The following is a 26543-nucleotide window of genomic DNA, read 5'->3' as shown; positions in this document are numbered from 1 at the left end:
AACATGTCCTGAAGTTAAGGGAGTAAGAAACAATCCTTACACAATGATGTCATCAATGTAGTTAGGTCCTAAGGTTCTCAAGATGAGTGAAAAATAACAACTGTGAAAAGTTTATGTGCATTAGGAATCCTGCTGAAATGCATTTAGGTATTTGAAATGGAAAACTGTTTCTGACTTGCCCCAGAACTGCAGTTGTTCCACATCAATCAGGACCAGTCATAAGGAGTTAAAAGTGAGGAGGGTCTCGGGCTCATTTAGGAATGTAAAGATTTTGTACCTCTTCTCTACTAATCACCTCCACACCACTTATGGGGATTTGAGACTAGATATTATAAATCAGGAATTAGCTCTCAGTCAGCATAAAAGCAGGAAAGTGCAAGTTCAAGCTTTTGAAAACTGCTAAGAACAAAAGTGGGAGGATAAGTGAGGTCAGACTGTACTTTATGGAAGTGTGAGGAAATGAGAGGCAGAGCTGTGAAGACACTGGACACACATCTACAACACACAAAGGTATGAGTGAAAATCAGGAAGCTAAAATGGCAGACTCCAGGGACACACAATGGATAGAGAAGCCTTTCACCCCAAATATCTGCTTCTGGAAAGAAAGAATCTGTTCTACAGAACAAAGGTAAGTTCTTTATCCATAACTTCAAAAATAACTAGTAAGTTGTTTCTTTTGCTTTCCACACTGACACAAAACTCACTTTAGCAACCCAAGAAAGGCTAACACCCTGGCAAGTTTTTCAAAGGTGACTTTTCTTTTACCCCCAACAAGTCTCTTTCCACCTTGTGGCAGAAGATCATTGGAGTTCAGCCATTTCAAAGACAAGGTTCCAAAGTTTCCTCCTTGCAAAGACAGTACCCTCAGTAGTGCCCTACTCCAAATCTAACTGAAAACAGGAGAAATAAAACACAAAATAACTCCCAAAACCATAAATAGGAAAGCATATGGTAGGAGAATGAGAACAGCAGAACTGCTAGGTATTTTAAGTGACAAGATCACATAATTTAAGTTTCCAGGGCTGAAGCCCTGGAACATTTTGCACAAGATTTTAATAAATAAATAAATGTGGAACTAGGCAGACCCCTGCAACAGGCAGACATCTTCCTGACTCAGCAAGCTATCCACAAGCAATGGCCACACACTGAGTTTTTCTGTTTGCTCTTCAGTATGTCTGCCCTGAAACTATGGCATCTGGAAGCAGTCTCCAGAAGGTTTCCTAAACCCTCAAGTCATGGCAAAGCTGCAGGACTCAATAAATATCAAGGAAGACATAATCTGTAGAGGACTGTACAAAGCCTTAGGTGATTTTGGAAAACCTCTTTTTGAGATTAATTTGGAGAGGCGAAAAAGACAGCTGGAAGATAGAGATTATTTCTAACTTCATTTCAAGTTTTCATAATCCAAATATCCACCAACAACCTGGGAAAACTCAAGCAAAGGATTCTTGGGGGTCTGTGGGTACACAGCACCATCTCGTGGAGTGAATGAAACAAGTATAAAACCAAGGAACGATTCCAGCCAGCACTTGAGACGTCTGCAGCTTGGCTTTTTGACAGGCTGCTCTTCTGGAAGGTTAACAAATCTCTCTATCGAATTTGTGCTTTATAAAAAAAGTTCACTGCAGATCTATAAAGAACAAATGAACAACAAACAACTCCCTATTTTTATCTCTCAAACTCATCACCGTTAACATAAACACTGCAGGCCTCTTCATAAATAGAGTGTGGGCAGACAACCATCTGTACTGAATTTTATTTGCCAGCAGGCCTAGCACAGCTGTGAGCACCCTTTTCTTACAAGTTTGAATCTCACGTACTTAAGGTGGGCAAAGAAAACAAGTAAATTACAAATGCTAAATTTGCCAGGAATAACAACCTATACTTCTCTCTATTTAGTACTGGAAAAGAAAAAAGCCCTTTTCCATTTAGAAAAAGGAGGACACTCAGAGAAGCAGCTATTCCAACCTTTCCAGTATTTGCTCCCAAATATGGAGGTATGCTTACAGAGTGTCTGAGAAGGAACAGCTTAAGTGACCCAACGGGTTCACATCTCAGTGGTAATAAATAAGGATTTCCAGGCACTACTGAAAGCATGAACACCTGATTTGTTCCTACCTTATGACAGGTAGAAATTCATCTGTGCAACAGAAAGCATTGAAGTGTCCTGACTTCTAAAGGAGGTAGGCAAATACAGGGGTCTCTGTGCAGAAGGGATGTAGTTGGTCTTACTTTCAGCTTCATCTTATTTATTGTGTTACACCCAGCTCCACTTCAGAAAGTTTATTCTTAGTTCATCCTGGCCTCCAGGATGAACTAAGCACTATGTATATTGTCTATGCATTTCAAATAGCTCCCATAATTATTTTATTTTAAAACCAGAAAGCATTATGTATACTGTCTATGCATTTCAAATAGCTCCCATAATTATTTTAGTACAGGTCTCTCAAATGTGATATTTGGGCTAAGCATGTTCTCTGGTATGCCTAATTTAAGTTTAAATGACTTTATTTATATTCCATGCATATGAGCCACTAGTAGCACTTCCACAGGCAAGTGGAGATCTCTGTGAGGATACCTGCCTTAAGACAAAACTCAAATTTATGTTTCAGTATATATCAGAAGCATCTCTATGTCAGCATGAAGGGGTAAGGGATTTAAGCCTCTAACCTCTTCCAAACACGACAAATGCTACTGGTAACAAGTGCAAAAAATGGAGACAAAAAAGAGAATAGGCTGGTGGTTTAGGTTTTGGGGTTGTTTGTTTTGGTTGTTAGGGTTTTTTGAGGGATTTTTTCCTTGACAGTACAAAAACCTAACTCCCGTGATTTGTGTTAAACAATGTGAAGCATAGATAATTCTGTCTGATCTCAGTTTCCAGCATTCAAGTAACTATAACAAGATAAATTCTCTGGACAATCTCCATGCTGCAGCACTATATGCTTCAGGATCATGTGGCACATAGGAATAACATGATGCCCTGCCTAGATCGAATGTACTACACAAATGTGCACAACTCAGCAATAGCTCACTCAGGTATTTCAGATATCTATGCATGGCAACTCATGTATCAAATGCATGTTCTGCAGAGCTGACACTACAGTTACAAGACATCAAAATCATGCCCTATTGGGTAACTTCACATGTTTCTGTCAAATCATGAACTCAAGATAGATACTGGAATCTCTGCCTCTCACACACATGAACGGTCACTCAGATTTTTCTCGTCACACAGCAGGAGTGCCTACAACTATTTGCTGGCAGTCAGATTCAGTCACTGCTTCTGAGAATTTGGGCTCTTTCTCACAGAGCCAGGTCTGCTCAGCTCATTCTGCACTGGTAACACAACCAATCCAGTGTTACAACAGCACAGCAGGAAAATCAGTCTGCTGATGTGAGCAATAGTGCTGCCTTCTGTAACATGCAGTTGGCTTGGATCCATAATGCAAACCAGGAGCACAGGCACTTTTTGTGACAGTCTGCATATCCAAGTGAAAGACACCTGATGGCTGAAGTCTTCAGTATGAAAAAGAAATACCAATATTAGCCCTCTCTTCAGCATTTTGTGGTGTTGAACTGTGAAACTCCCTGTGACGGATGAACTGTTAAAGACACAGATGCTTCTACGGGACCTATAAATTGTATGATGGATGGCTTGTGATATTGCTATCTATCTTCATCATTTGCCTGAGATCAGAGGGCAGAAGTGTAACAGACAGAAGGTCATTTAGTACAATCTGAAAAAAAAAAAAAAAGAAAGAAAATAAATATGACAGATGGTTATAGGAAGCCAGCAAACCTGACACCAGTTTTGCTGTGGTCAAGCACTGCAAATAGGTTTCAGACCAGAGACAAGAGGAAGAATAGAGCCCCAACCACACTTCCTTCAAAATAAATGTTGGAGTCTCTCTGGAAGAAAAATATGCTTTTATTTGGCAGTTATATTATTAAAGTCAGAGTCTAGTCAAGACACTCTAGTCTAGAGGTCAGTTATGTTATCTGAGACTGTTACTCAATAGACATGAGCACAACTACTCTCGCATTAAGGCTAGAGACACCTGAACAAAAGCTACAAAGATCAATATCTGCTTTCATAGGGATGGAGTAGTTTTCAAATCTCTTTCTCCATCCTGCTCAAGACCACGCTCTCAAGCACTGTGCTGGCAATATACAGAAAGGCACATCCTAGACTAGGGAGGCCACCACAAGCCCATGAGGCTTATCTCCAACACAGAGGTCGGTGGAGAGCCTCAGGAAGTCACAGCCAGTAGCTTATTAAATAATAAACCTAGGAAGAGGAGGATGAACTAACTTAGGTCAATGCTTTTAAACCAAGATTAATTGTCTTCTTTCTCATGTTTTTTGGCATTTTCTACTAACTTTCACAATAAATTCATCCTTATGATGCAGTCAATAAATCCTGAGCTTTGTTTTGAAAGTAAGGAAATCAACCACATCTTGCTTTTTTATTCCTTCATATTTTCTGTTCAAAGCTATTCCAAGACTTTCACTGAAATACGCAAAGTTTTGCTTGCCCTAAGTGTGCAGTTTTCATAGATTAAAATACCACCCATGAAAAAATTTCACTGGCTCTGTATGTGCCCAAGACTTTGAAATGAACTAACGTTCACAAATTGGAAGCTTTTTCAACTGCAGACAGCTGTTAGCTAACTGGGGTTTCAGTTAACACTTACATCCCAATAGAATTCAAGTTGTGTGATTATTCTTAGGGTTTCTTACTAAAAAGCCTAATTCCTCCCACAATCGGAGAAGTTATTTTGTTTCCCAAAACCTCTAAGGACAGCAAAAGGCAACTGAAGTCCCAGACTCCTCTCCCAGCATTTGCCAAGGCCTCAGATGTCAGTACACCTCCACAATGAAACACCTCCACAAAGATAAATTGAATCCAGCAAAAATGTGCTCCCCTGTGCAAAGCTTGTTTCACAGGTACCCAAGCAGCCAATTTCAATCTGCCCCTCAGGGATCATTATTAAGATAACTGTAATTAAGGTTTTTCATCTAATCCCCAATGTTCTACAGCTGAGATTATATACCAGCTCCTGGGTAACAAGATTGCAACATAATCAAGCTATGTCCCCTATATGCAGCTAAACTCACTGGAGATCAATAGCAGCCTTCTGTCAATGACAGGAAATAATTAGTACATTAGGCAGCTCGGATAGTGAACAAAGAATCTCCTTCAGGACCTCTGACTCCTCCTGCTTCTGTTTTTCTGTTAACAATTTCCATAGCAAAACAATGAATAAGCATAAAAGATGTGTCTCTTGATCCCTACTGACCCCAGCTTCCTCCCTTAGGTAGCCCCAGACTTGCAGGCTCAAAAATCAGAAGGAAGAAAAAAGTTTAAAAATTCCAGTACTGCCTGTATCTCTCTGCATGTTGGCATTCTCTCAGCTACCCACACTGTAAATATTTTATGACATAGATTTGCCCACCTAATGACTGTAATCTTACAGGTAGCTTTTAGTCTAAGGTATATAAAAAAACAGTATATATAAATCTTAAAACCAAAACAATTAGGCACATTTGATATATGGACTGAGAACCCCATAACAGATTCTGATCTGCAACTATTGGCATAAATCAGAAGTTACCTCATTGAATTAAAATAATTACTTTGTATTATAAATGTTAATGCAAACAAAGTCTAGTCTGTAAAATAGAAAATATTGACTTCAATCCTCATCTATTTGTTCTCAACCAATAATGTAGGCTCCTCTTGTAAACTGTTCTCTATGTACACAGCCTGGGAAACAAGCAATAATCACCTTGAGGACCCTGGAGGAATAAGGAGGCAATATAGTGTGTGCTGTGGGAAACAGCTCTACGCTGTCTGGGAAAGCATCAAGTGAACCCTACCCCACCTCCTCAACACCACTGCACCCCACTTATCACTCATCAGATTTAGATCAATGGCTTAAAAGCACACACATATAACTCAGCTGAGTACTGCAAAGGTGGGAGAGCACACAAAGCCCAGGTGGGACAAAAAACAGATCAAGCACTATTGCAAATCAGAGCTTCCCTCGAGGACAGTAAGCCCAACGTGGAAATCATATTTTCATAATCCACAGTGCGACTTAAAACAGACTCACAGGGGATTGGAGGGAATGATCAAAGCCAGCTGGGTGTTCACATGGACTAGAGACTGGGTATCCTGCTGCAGATCAATTGCAACAGCTGAAAGACCAAACAGATTTTTCAAGAGTTTTTTTTTCCCTTCTTTGCACAAGAACAGGTACTATCTGCATACCATATGGCACTCAAAATACCTCATGCTGATGAAACCATAGTAGGTGTGAGATTATCAAAAGCATTTGGACAATACAATTGAGGACAGAAGTTTCATAGCACTGTGTAGGGGGAAAAAAATCAATTTAATATAAAAGTCCCCAAGCACAGGGTGATTTTTGCTTATAAAATCTAACTCTACATACATTTTTCATTATCCTCCAAATTCAGTTCTGTACTATCATCTCTGAAGAAGCTAAGATAAGAAAAAAAGAATCTTTAAAGAGTAAAATTGATGGTTGAAGACACTTTTTGTATTTTTCTGAGGTTTTACATTTACTGCTTCTCAAAACAAACATGAACATGTGCAGGATATTACAAAGAAACTGCTAAATTTAAAATTAATCAAATCATTTTTGCACTTGACAATTTAGAACACCTAATTTATTATCTTACATTCAGTCAAAAGATGTGCTTACAGATCATCTTTGACAAATGAAGCTTGGGGTGACAGAACAGAGACTCTTTTTCTGCTGTACAACATTTCTGTTTCTGCTGCCAACTTACATGAGTGTCTTATCAGTGATTACACCCTGGCTGTGCCATTACTGAAGGAACAGCTTCTGAGACCAAATTTCTCATGGGGCGAAATACATAGGACACAGTACCACTTGCTCAGCTGCTTTTAAGATGAAAAGTGAAAATTATTGTCATGACTACCAAAGAGCATCAAGTTAAAGTAAAATACTGTCAAAGGGAGCAGAGATCACAAAGAACAAAATTATGGCAAGAGCCTTCTGTGACATGCTTATGAAAATGGCAGAGCTGGTGAACAGCACCAGGAAGGGAATTAACTGCTTGAACTGCTCAAAGACTGATAACAGAGGCTGTAATCACTCCCACCTGCAAAAAGTCTCTCTCCTTCCATGCTATTGAAGTCTGTAGCACGGCTGGACCATAGCTTATGTGCTGACAGCAGCCAGGTGTGCACAGATATCAATGACTGATTACTGCTCTCATTCTAAATGCTCCTTCTGCCAAGCTGTTGAAGCAATCGTAATTAAATTACTCACTAGAGACCTAGCTGCATTTTGGGGATCACAAAAGGATAAAGCTGGCTAGCTTTCACTATCAGAAAAAGGAAACACTTTCATGTCAGGGCACCTTGAGAAGCTGAAAGGTGCAGAAGAAGCAATTTCAAAAAGCACCTGTCATTCAAATTCTCTCTTTCTCCCCCAAAACAGGGACAGACAAATTTCTCCCTCTAATGATGACAGCACTGCCCATTCCAGATGACTCCCAAATGGAACACGGGGCAAACAAGTTCTTGATCTGCAGTCTGATCTGATGTTCAGCAGCTGTTACTCAAGGGAGGGAAAATGTCTTTCAGTACACTGAAAAGAATGAGCGTTCTTAAATCACTGAAGAGCCAAGGCCATTATGCAGTGGGCTATTACTAAGCATCAGAAAAGTGCATGGTGCTTCAATAAGAAGTAGCACCAGTTCCTTGCCCTAAAGATGTTACCTTTCTTGGACCTGCAGGGCAAATTAAACAGTGCTAAGAAAGATGAAAGCAGGGTTCACAACTCAAATCACATTGGTACAATTTACATCATGTACTAGAGTTGCATTTCCCTTCTTTTTTATCGCCTTTCTCAGGGGATATGGTCATTCACTGTCAGAAGACACCAAAGGCTTAAGTTAGGAACTGAAAAGGAGCCATCAGCCAGAAAACACTAGTTATAATAAATAAAAGACCACTAAGTAGGCAAGAACAAAGCACGAGGAGAGAACTAAGAAGTAGGCAGTGTCTGACCTGTTGTAATGAAGTATGATTCACTCAAGATAAATCAGAGGTGACTCTTGCTTTATGTAGGATGGATGTCTCTGTAGTATCAAAGGCAAATCCCCAAGCATGCTGATATTTAAACAGCTGACTGGTTTAGCCATGCATGACTAATAAAGTCTATGCAGATTTATTTTCTACACACTAGCAACCTCTTGCTCTCTGACTCAGTAAGTGAGTAAGCTGGGCACATTAGAAACAAATGGGTGATAATAAAACATGAGCAATGAAGAGTGTTTCTGTAAGTAAATCAAGCTGAGTTTTTGGTATTGACATTAAAGGAGGTCATGAATTCTGGACAGAAATTGGCCCAGATGGTGAAAAACACAAAATACTGAGACAGAGGGAATAGGGCTCATCTCCCAACTGAGGGTCTGAATCCTGCAATGGAGAGCACGAGCTGTAACTGCTCAGTGATTCACAAAGTAAGTTTGGGGTGCAAATGGCTCATGAGCACATCAGAATAAAGCCATAAAGGAAGGGTACTTATTTAGCCATTTGCCCTGCTAGTAGTCTCTTCTAATGACTATTCTGCTATGTTATTTAAGCAGGTGTGAGGGAAAACAGCTCTGCCACTGCAACCTAGTTTTCAGACTGTGCTCCAGAAGCACCAATACATTTTCATACTCATTCAATTACTTTGTAGGGTGCAAAGAAGAAGGGCATTAATGAAGAGGGATGGACTTGCTCTGACAACCTTGGTATCTCACACATGTGGGGCTAAGGCCAGCTTCAATCTTCCTTAATCAATCAAAAATACTCAGTGCTTTACTCTAAAGCATTGGTCTTAGACATTTTTTGCTAATTTTGATATCCTTCCTTTTATTTCAACTAAAAAAACTTATTTGGCTAGTAAGCCTCACTCACTATGATTACATAATTGAAGTTATCAAAAGCTCTTCTTGTGACAGTACTAAATAATGAACAATGAAACAAAGTCACCATAACACTCTTTCCCCTTAATCCTTCCCTCCTCCAAATGTGATTCACATAAAGACAGTAAAAGTATATAGGTTATGCAAACGGATTGTTGAAAAAATATTACTTATTGCACAAAAAAAAAAAAAAAAAACACAACAGCCCTGTATACTACTTCCCTCCCAGACAAAAAACAATCATCACTAAGCCAAGCAAGCTCATTGGAAGGTTACTTATCAACAGGATCCTTGAAAAGCATGGAGACTGGAGGCATATGAAGACACCAACACAAGAGGACAAAAAGCTTGGGCTGCCTTTTCTCTTTACAAATCAGATGGAAAAGTTGTTTCTAAACCAGGTGTTTTAAACCAGGCTATTACAACCCAAAGTTTATAAATAAATGAATAAATAACCCCTCTAAAAAGACAATCACTAGTCAGCAAATGGATTTAACTGTTTCAACAACAACATAAGACCTGTTTGAAAAGGTGATTTACACTATGCTTGCAAAAGTCATTGCTGCAAATAATTGATTTTTCCCAAGCAAACACCTCTGCTAATACATACTTGTGTTACCCTGGCAATTGCTCTTGGAAAGCTTGACCCTCAGTGTTACTCATCTGCATGGAGCACTGAGTAAAAAGCAGCATTTTCTATGATCTAGTTTGACATGGATATTCCATTTGCATTCTCTAGATTGCCAATGCTGCAATTTTCTCTCTTATGCAGAAAATGTTATTGTTTCATCAGATGGAGAAGAATGTGAATTAATCAAAGAATCTGTAAAGTTCTTCATAGACAATAGTTAAAATACAGGTCACTTCTCAGGTAGGTTGGAATGCTCAACTATCATGTTTTCATCACATATCATGGTTAACATTAGCAGGATGGAGTTCACCCCAGATGCAAGACACTTCACTAACACTGAGGGTTAACTTTACTTCTGCTACCTTACATGCTTAAAGTTGCACATTTGAACAGTCTAAGCAAAAGCTTGGCATGCCAAGAAGGATTGTTTAATATTTCTAATATTAACTGCAGTACACTAACACTGACTTCCTAGTATGTAGATTCTTAAAATAAGTTTAAAGCCCACATGGAATGTGATGCTGAAATGATTAAAACATATATAAAGATTGAAGACTATGGAACAACTTCAAAAATTTGACAACATATTTTAAATGGCATGGAAAATAGAACCAGTATATCCTGAATAGCATTATTGCTTCTATTTCTGCCTTTCATTTCAGGTGCTAGTACTGGCCAGTGCGAAGGGAAAACCTTTAAATTCACTTTTGTACAGTGGACCTTCTCAAATGAACTTGAGGAGAGGGGATGTCTGTGGGTTATTCCTGTGTCTGGTTTTTTTAAACATCAGTATAGTTGCACAAGTCAGAATGAAGCATATTAAAACTAAATTTATGCCCCCATAGCTCCAATTAATTTCTTATTCTGAAGCATCTTGATTACTACAAAGTAAAGAACATCTAAAATAGAGCTACAGACAAACAGCTAAAATGAAAGGCTATATCATCATTTCCATTAGGAATTTTAATCCTAGTCTTGTTAAGCAATACTGGTGAATGGATAAACACGTCTGTAGGTTTACAAAATGCATCTCTGTCACCTCTGAAGGGTGAAGGGGAATTACAGGTGTTTCCTCTTCATCCTTCAGAAATAGCAGTTCCAAGCCAGTTGGATCTGAATTAAGAAGTTTAATAGCCTAGTCCTGGGACAAAAATTAAAGAAGCAAAACATATTGGCGCACCAAGCTTTGCTCAGCATTGATAAGACTGGCAATATTTGCAAAGTTTGCTCTAGCAAATAATAAAAAAAAACCCCAAACATAAATCACACCTACCAATAGTTAATTAGGGATAATCTAGGAGATCAACAAGAATAATTGAAGAGAACACCATACTTTCTATTTATCTATGTCAGAGGCACAGATATATTTTTCATGAAACACACAAAAAAGCAAATTTCCAGTGTGGACACTTGACTTGCTTAACATAAATAAAAAATAAAAATATGCACAGTAAGTCAGCCTTTTGCTATCTTTTTCATTAGGTAAAACTCAACCTGTTCCATTTACTTCAACGCTCCATATTTACACCAGTGGGAGACAACCAATTGCTCATAAGGTAGAAATAGCCATGTACTAAATTAATAAAATGGACTGCTGTGGCCAAAAAGATATTCTATTAAAGAGCCTGATGCATTTCTAAATAAAAGGCCTCAGGTTTCACAGAAGGTATCTAACTTCCTCTGCCATTACTTGCACTAAAACCCAGTCTAGAATATTTGCAATTTATAGATGCCTGTACTTTGATTAGCAACCATATCTAAAAGGTAGGAAGGAACAGGACTTTAGCCTTCTCAACTACACACCCACAATGTATCCTTACGGTATCAGGAAGTCAGGAGTAGATGTCTATTTCCAATGTCACGATACATGACAAAGACAAAATCAAACAAAACCCACAAAAAAAGTCATACGCACTTTTTGAAGATCCAGGATGAAGTCTTGTCATGTTCCAGAAGGAGTCCACGTGACTTACCTTTCCAGATCACTTTGAAACCCACATCCTTCTGCCTGCCTTTGTCAATTACCAGCCAGGCCCGATAACTGGAGGCTGGCTCCTACCCTGCCCACACACCCCGACTCATTTCAAGCTCCTTTCTCTGCATTATTTCCAGCTACCAGCTCTAAAAATCAGCAAAAAATCCCCAATTACAGACACAGGAACCTGATTCTTGCTGATGCTTCTGGGCCTGTTCTAAGCCATTAGCAGCAGCTTAACAAGGGCACAGCAATGCGCTGGAGTTGTGAAGCCAAACACATTGGAAACAAACCCCACAGTATCAATAACCTAAGAAATTTCCTGGATATGTATTTAATGCAACCAACAGAATTCAAAGTAGTGTTTCTTTCACACATTTGTGTGCTATGCTTAGCAAGTCTAAACTGATTGACTGAACAAGTAGTTTGAGAGTGGGAAAGTGGGTGTCCAATTGATAAAAGCAAACCAAAATAAAAATGCAGAAAATTGGCACCAGATCTTGTGACTCCAATATGAAATGTTTCTTCTGGACCCAAAGGAAACATTCTGAATTCCAAAGCAATCCAAAACTAGACATAGCATTACAGTCTATGAATGTGTGTCAGTAGTACCTTGTTTATACAGCCCCTGTCAAAGTATGACTGCTGATGGGTCTTTCCAATATCTGTTTGAGAGAAATATGCTGGAAGAAATGGGAGACCAACACAGAAAACACTACATATTATGAATGACTCAGAAAAGCAGGCATTTTGGCCTTCAGCAGAAATGGATTGTCACCATATGCTACACAGCTTGTCATACGTGCCATCAATTCAGTCCTGTCTCAGATTTTTAGGGGAAGGGTTGAAGATATGACAGTGCTGTGGTACCCATATTGCATGGACCTTGCTGGTACCACTAATTAGGTCTACCATAAATACCTTAATGAAAAGCAGTTTTTCCTGGCTTTAAAATTTTTACAGTCAGTGAACCAAATTATTGAAGCCTACTGTTACACTTACTACAGCACTCATGATGTATTCCTTTGTTCCCTGCCTTGGAGCAAGTGAGGGAAAAGGGGGCAGTCACCTCAAATAAGAGAAGCAGGCAGACAGTAGAGCTGAAGTGATCTGTTCCCTCCAGGCAGGAGCAAAGGCCAAACCATGATGAGCAGAGGGAATGTCAAAAAGCTGATTATCTGCCCCCTAAAGGCAGACTTAAGGGGTTTGTTCAATTACTTTATCAGAGATCCTAGTAGTACTTGGCTAAGAACATTCAGTGTTTTGAGACTAAGCAAATCAATACACCAAGAAGCACAATGGTTCTGCTGTGTACTTAACTGATTGCTGGTTTTAAGTGAACATTCTCAGAAACATTACTCAGTATTTCAGCATACAGCTAATATTCCAGAAGACTAGAACACTACTATCTAGAACTACTCATTTTACGTGCATTCCATGCCTTTTTTCAGCAAGGTTTGAATGAAAATCTCAAAGCATAATTCTATACACAAAACCTAGACATTTTTACCTATAAAAATATTACATACAATATCTGCAAAAACATTCCTGGTTTCTCTAAACCAGGAATTCCATTATCATCAATTATCACCATTGGACTAGTGAAGTTAGCATTCAAAAAGAAGAGGGGGAAGAAACCAAAAACCAGCCCACAAAACCCACACATGCTGAAATGCATATTTTCATTTTAAGGAGAAAATAAAAAATCTGCTGTAGGCTTTAAAGAAATTTCCAAGAAAAAAAGTTTGGATTTGACTCTGGGAAAGTTGTATTGCAATTGAAGGAACAATGAATCATGTGTTTTCTGTACTCTCATATATCAGAACTCACAGGTCACCAATGCACCGAAAAGTCTACTTACGATCATTACACTGGCTCCCAGAATATGAAGTCATGGAGCAATCACAGGTGAAGCCTTCCCATTGCTGATTACAGATGCCCTGGTTCGCACAGGAATCTTCCTGGCAGGTAGTGCTCGGTCCTGGAGAAAGGATGACAAGAAAAGAGTGAAATACAGCTGAGACAATCACTTGGGTCAGGCCCTCAACATCTTCAATTAATCACTACCATTACCATCAGGATCCTCATGCAGAAGAGAGAAAGCACTAACCAAACACTGTTCCATTGCTGGGCGTGCAAGAAACTCAGGTAAAAAGAGCACAAAGACAGTGTACACCTCACAACAACACAGCCAACTGTAACACAGAGCAAGGAAGAGGGAACAGCAACATATTCCCTCTTAGGCAGGCCCAACTCATATGTTCCCAACTTGCTCAAAGAATTTTACACTAAAATAGGGGGTGAGGTCAGGCCAACAAACATGCCAGTTTACTGTGCTTCCCTAGAAGTTTGATCCCCTTATAGAAATGAAAGCTAATTAATAGGCCCATGAACAATGCCTCAACATACCCAAAGAACACTGATAATGTAGATCCAAACTGAAGTTTTGAAGCCTCAGCTGGCTACAACTTGGCTTTATAGATTAATAAAAGTCAGTCAAACAAAAACCAAACACGCTGATCTATTATATAGGTTCCTCTGGAAACATGCTAATAAAGTCCTCAGAAGGACATGACATTTATCCACAACAGTCCTCTTTTTGGACTGCTTTCCATGCTTTTGGTGGAAGCAGAGAAGGAAGCAGCCACCACTAACAGAACAGACTTTCATTGTTCTGTGATTTGCAGCTAACAGTTGCTATCCTACTCAGGTAAGCCTTGCAAAGACAAAATCCAAGAAATAGGCAAAAAAGTAATCTTCAGATCAGAGAGACTCTGAATTACAGCTACTGTGTCATCCACAAGGAGGTAGCTGGATTCTGAATCTTCTGAGAGTAGGCATGAAGCTGTAAGTCATAGATTACAAGAACATGTGTTTACAAGTTACGTCCTGAGTAAGTATTTTATATTCAGCATTCTAGACAAAGGTATGTCACTCATGTTGTGCAGGATTTTAAATAAAATGTGAGTATACATTTGACATACCAAGTATGCTATATCCTGTATGTGTTGGAAAAGAAGAAATGAAATAAATAAAGCAGATAATGCAGGATCAGCTGGCAAGGCTGCCAGAGATCAGTTCACTTCTGGTCTAGGAGAATACTACAAGGACAAACAACTGTTCAACGCATCCCAGCATCTTTCTTCACAGTCTTTGCTAGCAGCAGCCACTCCACAAGATTCAATCCTTCTCCTCATTTCTTCGTCACATCAACACTAACATCTGTATTTTATAGATTAGATAGGACAGACCAAAGTGGAGACAGCATTTTTAAGTATTTTAACATAAAAAAAACCCCTTCAACCATCCATAGTTATTTCACTAAATCCCGTTATTATTCAGCATCTTTGATACTGAGATTGCACACCTGGGCACTTCCATATTTACAAGCCCTTGTAGAACCACATCTAACTGCAAGTCCCATGTCAGGCCACAATGCTCCCAACAATTCAAAGACCAAGCAAGGAATGGACCCTTAAAGCTTTGGTGCAGAGTTTCTGCTCTCCCCACCAGACCACCTTTCCTCACTGAAAGAACAGAATGGATGAATTTCAGTAGTTTTTCAGCTATCTGCATTTCTTTACATCTCTCCTGCAATGAGAATGAACGTGTGACTTGGTAAGCAGAGTTTGACTGAATGTTAACAAAAACCTGAGCTTCTTCCAGAATTTATTACACTGTTATAAAAAAACCAACCAAACAAATCCCAAAACCTCTAGGTAGAAGCATAAGGGCGGTTAATAGAAGACAACAAGAAAATCCCTAAAGGAAAGTTCACCTATTGAAAAGAAGTGACAGCAGCAGCCACAGCAAGAAAACCCCTTGTTGCCATGCTGAAAGAAAGTTGAGCAGCATTTTTCAACACTTTTCTCCTCCCCTCCACCTCTTCTTCCCACCCACCTGACTCTCATTTGCAGCCATATGAATCCCAGTGGTCTCAGTGGCACAGTGTGAAATTAACAGATCACTTCTAGATTAGAACAGAGCTGACAGACTTTCCAGCGTGGGCAGGCAGGCACATGTATGTACAGGCCTCCCTCCTGTCTTTACTCTGGTAAAAATCATGGATACAAATATATATACGCGTGCATCGGGTTGTGGTCTGTTACTTGCTTCAGACATACTCTGGCCAAGCAAAAGAAAGGATAACATTTAACAATCTGAAATAGAATATTAGTTGTCATTTTGTCTAAAATGTCTAAACTATCTGAGGATAAGGAATTAGGAACAGATACCTCTCCTGCACGTTACTATCCCACTATCTAACCTCTAACCTCAGTCATGAATGCCAATACTCTTAGAAGTATAAACAAGCAAGATATTTATACCTATATTTTAAAAATTAAACCAGAAAGCAGGTGTGATTCTATGAAAACTTACTACAGCCTCAACTATAAACACCATTGGAGAGAAGCAGAGCAGAACATCATTTTCAATAATGATTCTCCACTTTTCCTACATTCTTCTGAGAACACTTTAATTACTAACTGGACTTGGCAATGGGTACATCCTTTGTCTAGATGCTGCAAGAGAAAGGACTCTATTCAAGGAATAAGACTGCATGAGGCCCAGTCCCTGTGGCTTGAAGTCTTCATATGATAGAGCCCAGAGAGCCAAAGTACTTGAATTCATGGCCTGTATGGTATCTGAACTGTATTTAACAGAAATCAACTGTGAAGATGGGAACAGCACTTGCAGTAGCCAGAGGGGGGGAAAAAAGGAAAAAAACACAATGATGAGGAATTTTGAAAGCCTGACAATACCAGAAGGAAGCTTGAAGCCTGATCTGCCATCTTTAGAGTCAGTCGTGACAGCACAGCATAGATGCTGGGTACTTGGCCTCACTTCTTAGTACTATGGGCCATTTGAATCATAAAAGGATCGTTGTCTCAGAGAATTCATCTACTCCTGCTGCTAACAGTCATTGCCTGATGTCATAATCCTCTGTGGCAACAGAATTTTCTTCAGAGCAACTAATAGGGATGTCACAGGGAATTAGGATTTTGGATTAGGGAGCCAAGTGACAGAAGCACAGGAAGGATTATAAAACATGAAGATTGTGCTACCACGCACATGCCCTTTAGTGCTAACGAACAAGGAAAGAAGATGACAAACAACTTATATATAAAGCAGTAGAATTGTTTCTAAATTACCAGTGCCATCAGGACTCAGGTCTATTTTTAATCTCATTCCTCTGGCAACACTAAGAGCAGACAAAGTATTTAAAAGCAAAGTTTCAGAACTAGTCTTCACATAATAATCTGAGATACCTCTGATTTTACTGTCTGTTTGTAGCTGAGCTTGGTGCATTGCCTTCTTCGTGCCACACGCACAGTGGAAAGAGGAGTAAGTGGGCAGTATCAAGTAGAAGTGGAAAAGTCCCCAGTGCAGAAAAGCAATGGCCCTAGCAGAAGCATGACTTGCTGCGTCTCTTCCTGTCCAGGCTAAGCCTACCAACAGAGGCATCTCCTTTGGAACATGAAATAGCAAACCAAGATTCTTCAACAATGTCCTTTTTATCTTTATGTCTGCATCTCTAATTTTTACTGGAACAGCTCAGTATCCAAGGACTTGCAGGATCTGAGATTTGTTGGGTCTCCTTGCCTGGGAAGGAGACCAGTACTATACTTTTCTTCAGCCACCTATCCAGATGTATTGCTTGTTTACTAATTTTTCTAATAAGCATTAGAAGAAAATCACCCTTGAAGAGTATAATATCTCATATCTTTACTTTGCTTAGACATACTGCTTTTTCTACCCTCTTTCCTACAATATCCATTGTATGGTATGTTTCTCTTTGCCCTGAAATTTAAAAAAAGAAAAAAATTCTCCTGCTGCATGTTGCTAAAACGTCCATGTTTCACTGGCAAGAAAAGTCATTCCTTCTGTATCTTTTGAAAGCTCCTTGCAGGAAAAGGAACTTGAGAAATTAAAAACAGTATTGTGTTTATTCTTTCAAGTTACATGTGGAATCAGTTTATACAGCAGCTGCAAGATTATAATACAACTGCTTCATGTTTTGATCACAACTAGTAATAAATATTAAGATAAGCAAACCATTATTGGTCTTCCTCCACACATCAAAAATTCACTCTTTTTGAAGGGAATCAACCGTTTGTGTTAACGTTATTGTCTCAATAAAATGAAGATCAGCAACAGGGGAAGCAAAATAACAATATTGTTTCATTTTCAATCTTCATCTCCGTAAATGCTCTCATCTCTTCCCCTTGTATCTTCAGAAATGTTACAAAGCAATAGGAAAGTAATATACACAAGGCATCTTTACAGCCTTTGCAGAATAAGGTTCTTTTTTAGTCCTGTAGTTCCTAAATTACAAATGTCATGCAGCACTGAAATATCTCTACCAATACCTCTACTGTAAAGTCAAACATTACAATCAAGTTACACCTTTGATAAATCTACACTCTACTTCTGTCAGCATTCCTCTTTCATAACCAGAGAGCGTCAGCCTTTTTTAGTTCACTCTGCGGTAGCAGTTCAGCTGAGAAAGGCATCAAGTCTTGGAAACCATATGCACCAGGTAGAAAATAAACCTGTTCCAGGACTCACTCTTCCTTGCAGGTTAACTAGGAAACAAAGTTATGTCCAATAGCTTTCCCATGTTAGAATAATTTGGAAAACAGTATTTTTCCTGTTTCAATAGTGAGGAAAATTAACGGTGAATCTCATGGAACCATCACTTTCTGGGATGGACCATACCACGTATACTGTTACTGCCAAATACATATTGGTGGTATATCAGCATTTACTTTGCACAAATGCAAGAAACTAAATTATAGTCAGAGTTCAGTGCATGATTCAGAAAGTTGGATCCTATATTTTGAATCACAGATAACAGAAAGCAGGAATATCACAGACTAATATAGCAAACTAGAACCAAAAACCAAACAGATTTTCAATGATTGCAAGGCCAGCTCTTCAAGCTCTCAGTTTCATACTTTGTTAAGAACTCATCATCCCTTTCATCACCTAAATAAGGTTAGGCATCTGTCAGGTTCCATATTTAAAGTTACTCATTGTCAGAAATAACTCAAAAGCCAGCATTCTTCTGTCCTCTGAAAAATGCAGCCATTTTTTTCAATGCCTCAACAGAGCCTGAATACTTCATCCACTTGATATAAGTCATGGTGCTGAGTCCTTTTGTTCCAAATGAGTGGCTGGTCTGAAAACCTCAGGAACTGGGACTAGTTAAAATAACAAATATGCACTAATGTGCTTTCTCCCACTGAAAGTACATATCTCAAGGTTACAGAGGAAGGGAATCTAGAAGCAATGGCAATTCATATAAATGGATCTGAAAAGTGCTGGGATTTCCTTCCCCTCAAAGAAGGCTGTCATATACCTATCAACCTCTCCCCTTGCCACTCTTCCACTTTCCATTTCTAGGTAATCTAAAAGGTCATGAGCAATGTGCTTATACACATGCTGGTGAGGAAAGAACAAAGAAAGGCCAAAAGAACAAAAATCCCAACCAGAGTACAAGAAATCAACTGCATAAAAGGGAGTATGCCTGCACACAGAATGCAACAAGGGACAGGGAGATACAAAAGAGCAGGGGATGTAAACAGCATTTGGACATTCAGAAACAAACTAAAAGCATACAGGAAAATTGAAAGGGCTGAATATGAACAAGAAAAAAACAGAGTGCATTGGAAAAACATCCTTCCTCACTGCAAATCACAGCAATATAAGAATCACAGAATAGTCTGATTTGAAAGGGACCCACAAGGATCATCAAGTCCAGCCCTTAAGTACGAGGCATCATGGCCTATCCTGAAATAGCCAAACCTATTTAGCAAAGGTTGGTTTCCTGGAAAGCCAATAATCCACTTTAGCACTCAAGCCAAATGCTTCCCCTTAGGCTTCAAGGTAATCAGATGTCTCTATCTGAACGGCAAATATTCCTACAGGGTTACTAGCTCTGTAAAAAAATTGAGCATGAGGTGGAATAATCTTCACAGGTGTAATATGCCTTTGGTTCTGAGGATTCTGGAAAAATCAAAACAATAAATCTCTTTCTTCCAGAACTTCCTGTGCATGATGCATCCACTTCAATAAACATCAAAAATCAAGCTCAGGAATTACTGAGCACACATTCTGAATTCTGATGGACACATACCTGACCACAGACAACAACAGTGGCTGTGCCAAAAGAGACACAATACTTGATGATGTCTAAAGTAAGCCCTAAAATCATTGTCACAATTTGAGTGGATGGCACAAAACATCTTAATCCGAAAGTTATTTATACTCCAGTGTCCTTCCAGGACACTCTTTTCTTATCACATCGGTCTCAGTCCACATATATTTCCTGTTTTTTCAAATCTCATCTTTTACCCCTTTTATTTACATAAACTTCAGAAATCCCCTAGGGGCAGCACTTCTCTATATCACTCACCTCTAAGACAGAGTACTTCAAATTTTGCAGTTGGGAACACGTCAACAAAACATAGTTGCAGTCAGATGCTCCACACTCATAAGGCAAAATACATCACATTAACTTCTGTCTACCTCAAGGCTGTCAAATATTTCAGTTCCAATGTCTCATAGGGATTCAATTGCTAAAATTATCTCAGACTGTATCATTACCTGTTGGGCAAGTGGGCATCTCTTCATATGCTCCTGTCAGCAACTGCTACAGTGATAAACAGTTTACCTATTAAAACATTGTCCAAATTTATTTTTATCGTCCAAATTTATTTTTATCCTTCTCTACTGAGCCATAGAAGACCAAACTCTACCTAAAAAAAACCAGATGATATCCTGAAGGAAAGATAATAGCTACCTGCCTATACCTGGAATTCAGAACAAGAATATTTAAATTTGAAAATGGCATGTATTACATTAGATGATGTCAGCAATATCACCATGTCTTCACAGTAAACACAGTGAATAGAAAAGGAGTTTATGAATCATGTGATTAAAGCTACAAAACCTTAATTCCAGAGATATGTAAAATGTCAGGAAGTCTCTGTCTCAGAGGGTGAAACAGGAACATTCTATATTTTGTCTCACAACAGAACCATAGACATTAAGTGGCTTAGACATAAAATTTCAAGGTGACTAAGATGATCCCATAACAGGTGCTATCTGTGGTTTCAGGACTGCTAAACAGAGACACATTGTTTAATTCCTCTGACTTCCCCTTATACCTGAAACCATTATCTCCTTTTCCATTAAAAAGGAGGAACAATTTTTTAACTTCCATGGCATTCCAGAATAAATTAATTTGTACTCTATATTGCAGTCTTTACAGATGAACTGGGAAGTACATTTTCATTATCATATTTAAAAGAATTCACTTTCAACACCATGGAAAACATCTTTCTGTTAATGCTAGTATCAAAGACCTATTAATCTCTAATAGGCACATTTCCTTACTTATGTCCCAGGGAAAAAGTCTACAGGGTCTCTGAGAATACCTGGTTTCCTTCTTCTTCTCAAAAATGCTACTCAGCCTAGTGCATTTCTCAAACAACTCCTTGAGCTGGTGGCACAGCTCCTTGACAAGGACACACCTTCAGGGGAGATGACTCAGCCCCAGGTTTTTGGACAGGCACCAGGCACTCCTTACCACCAGGGGCCTGCAGATCTGCCAGAAGTTCTCTTTTGGGGGAAGCCTGTGACATCAGGTGTGGCAACAGCCGCTGGGGAAGGAGCTTTGTGGCACAGAACCAGCACAATGTTGGCAGCACTGATTGTTGAGATGGGGACAAGGGACCTCCTCGTCCTCCTCGGTGTTAACAGCTGCTCCCATGTGCTCCTCTCTGGTACTGCTACTGTGCTGACCCTCCAAAAAGGAACCCTTCCTACCCTATGGCTTGTAAAAAGCCATTCTAAATATTAAGGGAGCTTGTAGTTTAGAGATTTTTTGGGGTTTTTTGTTTGTTTGTTTGTTTTAAAAGTGAAATTCCAGAAAGTTGTTTCTGTGGTTTTTTTTTTTAATCTACATTAAAAAAAAAAAAAAAAGAAACAAAAAACACAACAGTTTTTACCTCCTGATGTCCCTTCTCAAGATTAGTACTAAAGAAACTAAGTCAGCTTTCTGTTTTTTAAAGCTCTGAGGGCCTTCTACATCTTGATGCACAGCAGGTATTTGTCCGATCATTGGGCTTTCCAGGAAATCATCTGGTGCTTTTATGGCTATTATTCAGAGATTGATACAGTCAAATCCCCCAGGTCAACAGAGGCAGCTCCATCGTTTGCCGTGTTCTTCTTCAGCCCAGAATCCCCTCCCACAGACGCTGGGGTTTGCCATTCTGTTCTGATTTAGAGGTGTGACTGCACCCAGTAAAAGGCACTAAATGTTACATAAAAGCATCTTTCATTGAAACAAGTAATGGAGAAGAACAACCTTCACTACCTTGCAGGTCAGCTTTGGTCAACTCAACTTTGTTAGCCAAAAAAAAAAAAAAAAGAAAAAATAAAGCAAAGACAATAAACAACAGGTTAGTATAAAAGCAGATAAACCAGGGTAACATCACTTTGAATAAATAAAATCAACTGGTATAAGTATCACAGCCAACATGCATAATCAAAACACACAGAAGTGACAACATAGGCAACAAGGGCGCAGAGGGACAGTGACTACGTTAATGCAACCAACAGGTAACAAAACCAAATAGCAAGAGAAGAAATGCATTTCATTCATGCACACAGAAAATCACAAAATGTATAGATAGTACAAAGAGAAGAAAAAACGTCACATTCTTCAACCCATCTCTCAGCATTTACAACAATTTTAGAGAGATTTTGTCTTGTTTGAGAAATACATAGAATCTGTTAAAGTAAAAAAAAATCTATTTGACTTTCAGTACCTCCATCAAGAATGCATTTAGTTTATTTGGCTTTTTTTCCAAAGTGGATTTATTGCCAGAAAACCATAAAGAACTGATAATTCTATAAGACAAAAATTTCTGTTTATCTAAAGAAGTGAGCTCAACGCTGAATATAAGTGACAGTAGCACCTTGCCCCCTCACAAGCTGTCACCTGCTCATAGATTTCAACACATTCTTAAAAAAACCTTACCTCAACAGGCAAGCAGACAGCTCAGGCTTTAGACCCATATAGTCTTAATCAGTCATCAAGACCCATATAGTCTTAATCAGTCATCAGAGCAATCAAAAAACCAAAGAGTATCAGTTCATTATTTCACCTGGGTCAGAATGATCTTGTTATCTGTGGTCAAATCATAGTCCAAATGGAAAAAAAAAATCATAGATCTACTAAGTCCAGCTGTCTAAAGATCCAAATACACTTTGTGAAGACTGAAGAGCATTAAAAGCAAAACAATACTTGCACTGATGCTCTTCCATGTAAGCACAGGATTTCTTTTATTTTAATTTTAATATTGTTTGGGCTTTTTGTTTTGTTGCTGTTTTTTTTCTTTTTTGGTTGGTTTGGTTATTTTAATGGAGTCAGTTACAAGGAAGCCACATAGATTTTTGGTGTATTATACCTTGATTCTAAGGTTTCTTGATTCTTGATTTCTCTTTCAGAATGGAAAAAGTAGAGGACAAAGATGGGAGCACAGGAGGCAGCTCCTGAATTCCCTGCCTCTGAAGGTTAATATTCCTATTACACAGAACAATAGGAACAACAAAACACCAAATCATCAACTTCATTGCTCAAAAGATGGTTATTTAAGAAGTGCATACTTACCTTCTTAACCTTTTCTTTAAAAGTTCTAATATCACAGCTGATACTGAAGGAAGATTGTTAGTTCTCCTTTCCCCACTGTCTTCTTTTACATTTACAACCCAACAAATTAGAACTGACACATGCAGATGCCATTTCCTGTGCTTCCTAAGAATTTTAACATTTTAAACCTTTGCTGTTTCACAGCCTATGAATGACTCAAAACAGCAATTATCCTCCCTTTTGAGACAGTCAGAATTTTCTCTCCACTTCTGAAACCACTTTACAACATAAAGCAACAACAAAAATTCCATTTTCCTTAAACAAAATTCAAAAGAAAGGGGGAAGGAGTAGAAAGAAAAGGATGCACTTCTCCATGCATCATTTCCAACACTTACTCTAACACAGTAATTTCTCTATAACAAACAAGTACTTTTCCTACTTCCCTGCACCTCATTTTCTTTTTAGCTGAGAGAAAAGCTCATATATGTTCCATAACTCCAGCAGCACTATGAGAATAGAATACACAAAAGCAAGGAAAAGGAAAGATGTCAAACCATCATGGAGCAAATTAATGCTCCACTCTTCAATGGACAACCTCTGATTCCAGGGAGAAAGTGAAGGATGACCAGATTTGAATTTTCTCTACTGAGCAGATGAAGGGTGAAATCCTTTTTGACATTATCCTGCTGTGAGATTTTAAGCATGAGATTAGATTTGCTGTTTTCCACATACTGCTTAGTATGCCAAATGTGTTTCTGATTATCCAGCCTGTACATGTCATTCATGCTTTTCATGCACCAGTGAATTCCAAAGGTTAACTACACTATTTCATGGAAAGTAGCAAAAGATTATGATTTTTTTGGGGATCTGAAAGAAGATTAAATTAGGGCCAAAAAAAAGTCCCAAAACATCTGGAATAGTGTCAGCCAGTTTAATAATAATCAGTCTCCTTTGTGAGAAGCTGTTAGTGGAACAGATGAGGTAGAAGCAACATCTCTAAAGCACATAGAAAACTAACTTACAGAAGAAATAAAATGTTCTTTAGCCACTGCTGATAGGTTTTTTGGCTGGGCACAGGATGGGGTAAAAATATTTAGAACATGCAGCTGAATTTCAGATAGCTCTAGTGCCCATGGGAAGCAATATAGGGATGACCAATTAAAAGAAAGGAAATCAAGTGACAACATGTGGCAAATTTAAAAAGACATTAAAAAATGCCTCAAAGGCAGAGAGTAGTCATCAATATTGAGGGCACCCTCTTCAAACTAGGCAAGAGTGGACATCTGATTAACTTTTTCACAGACCAGTGAGAAAAAAAACCAGAGCAACACTGAATCATTGTCTACATTTTTGTGAATGGAATAAATTGATCCATTTATCTATTAGTAAGACGACGAATTGAGTTCAGCAAGAAGAACTCATTTTAAAAGTCAAGAAGTGAGAAAAAGCTGAGCTGAAGTTTAAATTGTTTACTTTAAAGAAGAGAAATGAGGTCACCTGGTATAACCTCTTCTATCTACCAACTCTTCATATACACCATAGTGCAGACATCCTCTCTCTCAAACTGTGCATGTTTGATGTAGAATAGTCTATATTGCTCAAACTCGGGAGTAAAAAGTTTCCAACCATCCTTCATAGGCTGTTGAGACACAGACTGGACACAACTATGTCCTGATAGAAGACATTTCCTCAGTTTCTAATGCTTTGCTCATGTCCAAGAGCCTCCACCCACATTTTCAAAGTGGTTTGCAAGACATAGATGAATTTCATACTTTTATCACAAATACAAGAACACGTGGAGGATGAATTTTATGGGTGGGGAGAGCAAAGCTGAAAGTAGGTGGCGGACTTGCCTTCAAGCTTCCACTAGAAGAGGCCATCCCATTTGAAGACCTTTCTGAGAATTCATTCTGTCTCTTCAGTGTGCTTAATACCCTGATGCAACACTGACACAGGGACCATTGAAGTCTTAACCACTTCCCTACTTTTGGTAGCTTTTCTCAGGCCCTCTCACCGATGCCTTTTTTGAGGTGGTGATAAGGGGAAGGGCCCTCTTGTTACATCAGAGATAACGAACAAAGCTGCAGTGCGCACAAAAGATCAATAAACTGTGAAAAATGAGCAAGTATATTGGTATCATGTCATTCTCCCCAAGATTTTTTCTCCTCAGAGCTGTGTGTAGCACACCTGAACATACCAGGCAGCAAGGTGGTTTCTGGCTTTGCAACATCCCTTCCAGGGAAACACAAGCTGCCACTACAGATGTGACCAGACTGTCAAGATCCGTGAAGAGCTGCCTGAAAAATGAGGAATGTAGCAATTGCAAAAGTCCAATGAAAATAAACCAAACCACCATATTAAAAAAAAAAAAAAGAAAGAAAAAAAAAAAAGTGTGTGATATGAAGCTTTAACTTTATAAACTCATTTGTCATTTCACACTCTTGGGTTCTCTTCTTCCAGATAATCCCCCTCAAAATCCTTTGCCAAAAGCAATGGTACTACAGGAAACACTGAAACACAAAACATGTCAGTGTGGTAGCTGTTATCTTGTCAAACACACAGGTGATTGAACAGTAGACTTCAAAAACTGAAACCATAAGCTTCTACAGCACACATGGAAGCTGCATGATGCAAAAGGGAGCTGATATGTCACCTAACAAAAACTGTGAAGAGGTTATTTAGTTGTGCTAGCCTAAACAAATGCCACCACATATAATTTAAAGAAATTATAGTGATAGAACCAGCAGGACATCGGAGGTAAAGTAATTCTTGCTTTAAGTCTTGAAGTGACTTTTTTTAGCACAACTATACACTGTTAAACATCAGCCAATTTCAGTCTCAAGGATGCCTACGTCTCAAGAGTGACTCGTATATATGACTAAGAATGTTTTGGTAGGTTCCAAAGAAAAATATGTCCTATAAATACAAATTACTGAAAGTGCTTCCTGTTCAAGTAGAAGCCTTACTCATCACTGGAACACAAATAATTCTGTGCTAAGTGTGTGCTTTGGTGCACAGGGAGGCTGAATTATGCTTAAGCAAGCAAGAGGAATAACGTGGTCAAGGAAGTTCAATGGCTTGCTCAAATTGAATAAAAGGAAGTAAGACAAGACAATATGGAATATTATTTTCGTATTGATACTTGTGAATCTTAATTGGTGGTATGAAGCTGGGTACTGAAATACATGAACAGAGATAAAAACCACAAACAGGATGCAACAATGTCACCCTTTTGCAGCACTACTGGTGCCTCTTAGCCAGGACAGTGCTCTCTGCTGACCTACATCTCATATTCTACTGCT

The 26543-nt window shown here is 38.8% G+C and overlaps 1 protein-coding gene across 4 annotated transcripts in view; it reads right to left on the bottom strand.

Moving 5' to 3' along the window:
• NRXN3 (neurexin 3) overlaps positions 1-26543 on the bottom strand; it is a 907297-nt gene that overhangs the window by 502770 nt on the left and 377984 nt on the right. For all 4 annotated transcript variants that reach the window (XM_059850080.1, XM_059850081.1, XM_059850082.1 and 1 more), the window contains one exon: positions 13441-13560. In XM_059850080.1, the coding sequence (XP_059706063.1) occupies positions 13441-13560 (120 nt within the window). The remainder of the gene's footprint in view (positions 1-13440; positions 13561-26543) is intronic.

The sequence above is a fragment of the Haemorhous mexicanus genome, chromosome 6 (assembly GCF_027477595.1).
Source record: "Haemorhous mexicanus isolate bHaeMex1 chromosome 6, bHaeMex1.pri, whole genome shotgun sequence".
In the NCBI taxonomy this organism is placed as follows: domain Eukaryota; kingdom Metazoa; phylum Chordata; class Aves; order Passeriformes; family Fringillidae; genus Haemorhous; species Haemorhous mexicanus.
The sequence above is the reverse complement of the archived record's forward strand: the minus strand, read 5'-3'. Positions and strand labels throughout refer to the sequence as shown.